Source organism: Poecilia reticulata, linkage group LG2 (genome assembly GCF_000633615.1).
Source record: "Poecilia reticulata strain Guanapo linkage group LG2, Guppy_female_1.0+MT, whole genome shotgun sequence".
Taxonomy (NCBI): Eukaryota; Metazoa; Chordata; class Actinopteri; order Cyprinodontiformes; family Poeciliidae; genus Poecilia; species Poecilia reticulata.
Window position 1 is genome coordinate 18,797,001 of NC_024332.1, and position 8,664 is coordinate 18,805,664.

General features: G+C 36.2%; 1 protein-coding gene across 11 annotated transcripts in view; it reads right to left on the reverse strand.

The window, feature by feature from the left end:
- Positions 1-4,413, reverse strand: part of pou2f1b (POU class 2 homeobox 1b) — a 24,081-nt gene extending 19,668 nt beyond the window's left edge. For 5 of the 11 annotated variants that reach the window (XM_008434957.2, XM_008434948.2, XM_008434896.2 and 2 more), the window contains exon 1: positions 4,313-4,412. In XM_008434957.2, coding sequence (XP_008433179.1) covers positions 4,313-4,358 — 46 coding nt within the window. In that variant the 5' untranslated portion in view covers positions 4,359-4,412. Of the gene's footprint in view, positions 1-4,312 lie in introns of all 11 variants that reach the window. The other 6 variants (XM_008434922.2, XM_008434886.2, XM_008434912.2 and 3 more) reach the window with 3 other exon arrangements.
- Positions 4,414-8,664: the final 4,251 nt, after the last annotated feature.

Genomic DNA, 8,664 nt, shown 5'->3' on the forward strand with positions numbered 1-8,664 from the left:
TTCAGGTGGTTACTCATCGTTCTGAACCTTCTGCTCTGTAGCAAGTCAAAGGAAGCTCAACAAAGCAACAATGTTCTTACTAGTTGGTATGTTTTCCTACGCAAGACCTCAGTTTTCACTTCTCACCGTTTGTAGCTAAAACAAGCTACAATAAAATATCAGCAGTAGTTTACTACAGATCTTAATTATGTCTGAGGCATGTCATCCGTTAGAAACAACGTGACAGTTATTGCCTGCAACATGCAACAACTTGCCTTTCCCTACTTCTCCTGAAAGCCTTCTTAAAGATTCTCTTGTTGCTACATCGTAAACATGTTGTCACTTTTACTTTTCATCTCCATCTAGGATTTTAATACTATTAAATGCTTAAAATTTGACCTAAGCTTGCTTATTTTTTGTATTGGTGTTACAAAAAAAATTWATAATAATTTCCTGTTAATTGGAATATATTTAACAAGTTTTGCATGTCATTGCAAAGTCAGAGTGGATTTTTTTTTTTTAATTCCCCAGAAACATGAGAAGTCCTAGGGCACCACAAGACTCTTATTATTATCTAAAATGTTGCTTCCAAAACAGGAAAAAGGCAGCCTGTCTAACTGGAGCCTGCATGGAGGCCCTCTCAGTGCTCTGAAATGGCATGTCCTGAATTTATTACAGCGGGTGTTGCATTATTCATAACAACCATGTTTACAACAATGAATATTCATGATGAAAGTACAAGGCTAGAATGAGGGTGGAACTGTGAAACTGATTAAATGAGAAAAAGTAGCTCCAGTTTGAGGGAAACATTCAATTCTCAGCTGTTATTTAAGAACCTCAATCTAATACGAGTCCTTCTTTTTTCTACATAATTTTTTTTTTTTTTTTTACAGTTGCAAATATGCTACTGGAAAAAAATTAAAGTGCTAGCGTTTATGAGAGTGTTGTTACATGCGAGACATAAGCAAATTAACTTTTCTTTGGCAATCCCTAACGCAGTAAATTTAATTAAGGATCTTGAAACATAAAATTTGACACTTAAATGCATGAGACTGTTTTTGTACTTTGAAAGTGAATCAGTTTGGAGAAAAATACAATTTAAATAAATAGCAGACACATCGTTAAACATGAAGATTTCACATTTTTCCACACAAAAATCTCCAGCGCTACCACTGCGTAGCCATTTTTCGGGAAAAAAACACATAMAATATCAATTCATGGCACATATCTTATAGTTGCCAGGCTTTAAATATGGATTCCACAAATGGGATGAATGGATGAGACAAAATGATAAGGCAGAGATGTAGTATTATGCAAATATTATTCTGTTCTGCATTTTATTTTCCCCGTACACATTCAGACTTGGAAAACACTTCCCAGCACTTTTAAGTAGAGCTTTAAAAAAAATTAAAAATCTCTACGAAAATAACCGAGCAAAAAAATAAATCTCCATTTTGCTCAAATAACCTTCGTTATTATTACAAACTCCATCTGAGTGCAGCTATCTGAGCCAAAGATAGTTTTCATGWGGGTTTCACTCATTTCTTCTGCTGATATTTCATGTTATCCGTTCATCTCGAGCATTTGCATTCGGGTACTTGAGTGCTATTTTTGYACATTCAAATACTATAACATTATTGTGAGCATATTTAGTTTGAGCCAAAAGACGAAAAAAATTTAATAAATACCACTATGTGTTTTAGAGTCAGAGAGTCTGTGGCTGCTGTTTATAATAACGGCAACACTGTCCCCTCAGAAGCAACATTTTCTTAAATATTTGCCAAGGTATACTGAGGTTTTAAAAAGTTAAAAACATTAAAATCTTCTGTTATGTCGCTTCTGTGGTTTAAAGCTCTTTAAATACAGGGGTCCCAATTGCCAGCCAATGTCCTGCAATTTTTCCCTTCGACACACCTGAATCCAGCAGGTTACGACCAATACTCTGTAGAAATTACTGTATTCTGAGGAGCTAATTATGCAATTTGATTCAGGTGTGTTGGGCAAAGGACACATCTAAAAGTTATAGGACACCGGCCCGTTAGAAGTGAGATGAGATGCCAAAGAGAACGCCTGAGTGACTGAAGATTATTTGATTGCATGAGACAAATTTGGCTGTTTGAAAATACTTCTAGTCACAAAAACACAAAACCAAAATGTGATTTTGATTTTGAACCAAAGGAGTTGTGACCCATTGTGCTTATTAAGGTAAAGTTGTTAAATGTCTACATTTAGCAAGCTGTGTTATATAAGAACAATAAATACCACACATTTTTAATCTCTATTTTAACGCCATTATACCAAAGTAGTGTTGTAAAAATACAATGCCAGAAAAGTCATTCATTGTTAGAGTTTATCTTTGAATATTTAGTCCAACAAAACAACGTTTGATTTACATAGAGTAATTTTTTAAAAATAATCCAAAAACCATTTTTCATCAACCTTTATGTCATATGTCAACCAATTTGGTAGTGCATGCTTAATTTTATCTGATTTCTATCAAAAAAAATTTAAATAGCTTGTGCAAGTTACAGAATTTGCCAACAATTTGTATTTCAAAGCAAACTTTCTAATGTTGAAAATGTAACATTTTCAACATTTCCCTTCGACACACCTGAGTGAAAATGTAACATTTTCAACATTTCGGTCAAATAAAACTTGTATTTCAGAACAACTGACCCCTACCAAGGCAGAGCCCAGTATCATTTTGTAAACATATCATGGTAATTTCCCAAAAATATTACGTAAGTTTTGGGTTTGTATGATTCTGGATCAGATATTTTCAAAGATTTCAATTGTAAACAGAGACACAATTGCTCAAAAATGGTGGCGCAACAAATCAAAATCGATTCTGTTCAGTTAAAAGTTTAAAAAAATCTTAATATGCAGAAAGGAATTTTTGGCTGAAAAAGAAAAGCCTAAGCAAAGCAAATGAAGTTGTATAAAAGCCAATGTCACAAGAGTACAGCCCGTCTTCATTAATTAACTCTAACTCCCATGTCCAAAAAGGAGTGGGTAGGAATGTACCCTTCTCAAGGGGTTTGTGAGTTTAAAATAAACTAAATGAGAAGTGTAACAGCATGGAGTAAAATAGTGCTGTCATGCTGTGTCTTGCCCGGTCATGAAACCAGCATGGAGAATAACAAAAAAAAACACACAAAAAAACCTCCTGCCTGTTATTACTGTGGCCTTCCGGAAGTGGGCCTCACCACCCCTCCCTGTGCCTGGGGGGATAACACAGGTACAACCTCTGAATTCAGTGCAGCTTCACAAAGTCCAAAGACAACCTTCCGCCGCAAAAAGAAAAAAAAATCACATTAAGTTTTCAAAACCAATCCTTCAGAAGCAACGAGGGCTGAACAGAATAAATTATATTCGGTTACAGATTCACCACACAAACAGGTCTCAATTCAAGCAGAAAAGTGCACAGACCAACTCTTTCAAAACACCGCTTATATTACCCCTTAAAAACACAACAGCTGCATCTTACGAAGCTAAAGTTAGCTTCAGCACGACTGGACTGATACTAGCCACTTAGATGATGACTATGCTAGGAGAAAAGATGATAATAGCTTTAAAGTGTTGTGTTGACATGTATTTGGTGTGTGTAAAATATGCTGAACTCCGCACTCTGGCTGAGGGAGGCCTGCATGAATAACACAACAGGCTGCTGCTGTGGCTCCGCTGCGCCGAGCACAAAAGACAGAGGCAAAATGCTGTAGAGAAGAGGGGGGAAAAAATCACGTCGAACAGAGGCACACCGAGATGGCACTGTGCTCCTAATGAAAGCCATGTGTGCTGTGTTTAGATTAATATCTCYGAGACGCCCTGGTTGTAAAAGAAACGAGCGCAAAGCCACTGCCCGGCCGGTGGAAAAAAAAAAATGAATATGCAAAGCTCCCTCAAAAGCCTCACTGTGGGCATCAACACAAAGCCAAGCGTTAGCCGGTGAGCTAACGCTAACAGACTACAAGCCAACTGCCACTAGAAAACAGATATATACGCTACACATGAACCCGAGCCACGACGGCGATTACTAATAAAATATGCTAAGTTGTATTTGTCGACCGAGGTATGAATATGTAGCGGCGTACGGGCCGTCTAATCACACAAAGGGGGGAGGCATGTTTCCATGTATTTCTGCCGTCGCACTGCAACAGCTAGTTTCCTCCTCTGTCAAATTACAGTTTAAGCTAGCTGTGTGTAAACTAAAACAAAGCCTAATGTGGTCCGCGTCGGCCGGTCGTTCTGTGTTTCATCTGCATTCTGCAACCATAAATTGCGAGTAACGCAGTTTGAATATGAGTATGAATATGTAAAATGCTGTAATCATTACCTGGTGCTGAACTCTCATCTTGACTCGCTGCTCCTCCGTCCGCCATTTTGAATATTTAACCCGAAATCCCAACCCTGAGCCTGCCTGCCTGCCTCATACACAGACACACACACACACACACACCTACACACACACACCAGCAGCAATACACACACACACGCACACACACAGTGAAACACTACTAAACAAATACCTTGTTGTACTTTATGGTAAGTAGCACGTTAAAAACGGTGGTTGTGTTCCGCATAGAAATATACGTTCAACAAGAAATACAAAGTCTAGGCCTCATGTTTACATAAAGAAACAGAAGAAACAAGGCATAGCAGACTCTTCGATTTATTGTGAGCTGTGGCATATTTACATACATAAATAATACAGTTTCCCTCTTGCTGCGAATTTGTATGTAGAAAGCCTCGGAGGGAACACCTGAAAGTTTAAAATCGTCTCTGGAGTGATTATTCAAAACAGGCTGACTTCCTGAGCTGACAGTTTTTAATCACACAAACACAGGTGCATCTCAATAAATGCACCTGTGGATTTATTGTAGTAATCAAATTCAAAATGTGAAACTCATATAAATTCATTTCACATGATAAGATATTTTAAACATTAATTTTGATTATTACAGAAAATGAAAACCTCAAATTCAAATTATCAGAAATATCGCAAGATATTTAGGACTGAACTCTCAAAGGCTTCACAATCATGGTGCTTGTCAAAAAGTGCATTTACGATGCAGTGCATAGGCACACTTTTCATTAGACTAACATGTCTGCATTAATAATAATCCCATTTTATAATGCTTTTGTGAAATTCACATTTTCTGAAAAACTACATTTGATTTTCATTATCTACCAGCCATTAAAATCAAAATTAATGGAGATAAAGACTCTGTAATGAGTCAATATAACATGAGTTCCCCTTTTTGGAGTAAAATAAATGAACTTTTTGATTATATACACATTGAGACAGACTTGTTTCTTTGTCACAGATCATTTATTTGTCCATAACTTGTATTCAGAGTTTGTAGCAGAGAAAGCAAAATAATCATTGCTTATCTGAATCAGCTACCATTGATATTCTAGCAGGGGTCATTAAACACAAAGTTTAATATCGAGAAATAAAATTTAAGATTATTTGGTAATTTTTTTGTTTTCTTTGTTGTAACATATTAAGTGCAATCAGTTTATTATTACCGTTAAAATTAGATTAAAACACACAAACCAGATGAAGCATGTACAAAAAGTCTAATAATAATCTGAATCAAAGGGGAGGGACACTCCAAGCAAACCTTCAAGTTCCTCTCTGTCTCCTGCAGTACCTATTTTTTTGTCTTATTGTGGATACTGCAGCATCARGCTGAAATGAAGATGAATCCAGACTCTGTTGCGTATTGTGAGGACGTTGGAAGGTTGTTTGTTTCAGTTTCCTCAGAAAGTGTAATCTCTGCTGTGAGTTCTTCTACCAGGTGATAGCATCAAAGATCTGTCACATGGTTGCTGATGCTAAGTGGCGAGAAGTGCTTCCTTTCCACTGTTGCCTTATACTTGATCTCATAGGGGGATTGCTGCAGAGTGAATGTGCAATCATCCAGGATTAGATGCATTTTCAACCAACTGCCATTTTGCAATTAGTTGAACTTGATTGGACTGCTTTATAATTTGATTTGGACTGTAAGTAATTTAGGTCTCTAACTATCTGACTGCATTGTATTAGTATGGACTGGACTTATTTGACTTAATTTGCAGAAAATCAAATCTACATATAACTAATCCATCTGTCTCTATAATTAGATATGATTTGGACCAACTTTTTTTTCTTGTTCGCAAAGTGCCTCCAGATGAGATTTTTTATTTTTTTTATTTTTTGCATAAATTGTCTCTGTATTATTAAACAGCATTGAAAAGCCAAAGTTACTTTAATGGTTTTTGAGACATTTTGGAGCATTATTCTTGTTTAGTTGGATTTTAGCAACATTTCAATTGCTCAACCACATTTTGGGTTTTCAGATCTCTACTGCTGATTTATTTTGATCATTGGATGAAAAATGTTCTCTGATCTGAATAATGGTAGAGATTACAGATTTTAATGCGTGAATGTAAGCAACAGAATTTTCTGTTTTTGAATTTTGTTTATGAGCAAGAAAAAAGACAAATGATTTATATTCAAACATAACATCTTAGAGAGTTTTTGACCTCTGTTTGACCACAGAAAGACAGTTTCACTTCTCCAATATAAAGGGATGTAAAGCCAAAATAACTTTATTGACGTTCCACCACTTCCTGCGAATTACCCATAAAAGTAAATTGGACTAAAGCCCATTAAATTACACCTCTTTCTTCACTCACGGCATTGAACTGATGTGTACGTTTTTTTCTGTTTTGCTTTAATTCATTCTAAAACAAGTTGGAACTTGGCAACAAATAACAGGAACTGTAATAAAACCCCTTGAAGTTTAACCAGTAAGCATAAATAGATCAAAAAGTTGTAATCTGATGAACACACCAACCATGAAAGAAATTCAAGGACTTATAATGCTAAGAACTATGCATGACTTTATATAAAAACCTGGAACATCCATTGTAGTTACACATTTCCAAAGTGTAAATAGACCAAACTATTTGTACTCTCTAGTTTCTGAATGATTTCTGCATGTGTGTCAAAGTAAACGTGGGCGTGGTAAGTGGCCTTCAATCCTGAATAAATCACATAATTTCAGTAATCAGTAATTGGTTAAAATCTCTAAACTACTGTGAGGAACTTGTTGAAAAATACCCCAAATTTGACTCAAGTCATAAGGAATAAAAGGCAGTTCTGTCAAATATTAAGGAACTTGATCCAAACTTTTTGTCATGTTGTGTGTGGACGTTGAAGTGGACCCACAGGCACAGATGTCAAATGGACGGTGAAGGTTTAATGAAAATAATTGTGAAAAAACAAACTTGCAAGGAGCTGGGAGATTACAAAAACACGTACAAAACTGGAACCAGAAACATGAGGCGCATAACGGCAGGTAAACAGGAATGGTTGGGATTTAAAAGGAAGAACCAGCAAAGAGTGCAAGCAGGAGAAGAGTTTAAATACTGAGATGATGAATACTGGGGGAAAAAATTGACCTGAGCTGATGAGCTAACAGGTTACAGGTGTGAGGGGAGCGAGAAAGACAAAGGAAGAGACAAATGGGAGCCAGGGAACGCACACTGGGGACCAGGAAATGAATCTAACGCTAAAGAATGACTAAACATGATAAAACTAGAGWATCTAAGAAATAAACACCACAAATTCACCTAATAAACTAAAATCACTAACAAAGGACTGAACCAAAGTAAAACAGAAACACAGGTGACCTAATGAACGAAAAGGAACCAAGGAATACAGAAATTAACAAAACCCAAAACTAATTCAAGCAACCCAAAATCATGACACCTTCAAAGTTTAAGAGGCAAAAATATACTTATTATTCTCATATTTTTCCAAAACAAAAATACAGTCACTTATGACATAATTTCCCCTACACAAGGAAAGTTTATCCTGATTTTATATGAGACAGTAAGAAACAATATTAGATCTCATGTTCTAATTTCTTGGATATAACTGCAGATCTCTGGTTTCAATTTATTGCAACAAGTTTTGAAGAATAGGTTCAGCAAATCAAGGAAAGAGCTTCCCATTTGTCTTTTACATTTATGAGCTTTTTACACTCGTCATAATTCAGCAATAATATTCATTAATTTAAATGTGACGTTGTGCTATTTTCAACGCAATGGTGCTACCTGCAGGTCAAATGGTATACAACACCAGCTGCTGACTTAAATACTAAACCTCTATAAACCTTTATAGGACGATAAAGTCTGTGTATCCCTCTATATCTGGCACTCTACACAACATAGCAGTGGCAGCATCATGCTGTACAAAGCTGGGAAGATGGATGCAGGTAATACAGGTCTTTCTTAAAGGATAATGTGTCAGATTTAGTAAAACGAAATGAATATGACTGAGGTTTACTTATGTTCATGTAGGACAAAATGCCAAAATATTAGTGACATTAGTGACTGGAGCACAGTATTAACTAAGTGGGACACATTACACAAGCATGCAACACTTTTTAGACCTTTGTCTTTGTAACAAAATTATCTTTTTCCTTTGATGAACAACTTATTGTTGGTCTATCAGACAAAATCTGTCTGTGGTTTCTGTTTGATTGGTAGATCCCCTTTTCTTATCTTTGCAAGTCAAACTTCAAACAAAAGCAGGTTAGCGATTGGACGTCGACTGACATGTGACACATATTGCTAACTCATTACCTGGAAGAGTCAACTACTCCACACCCAGGTGACACAGGAGTTCACCGT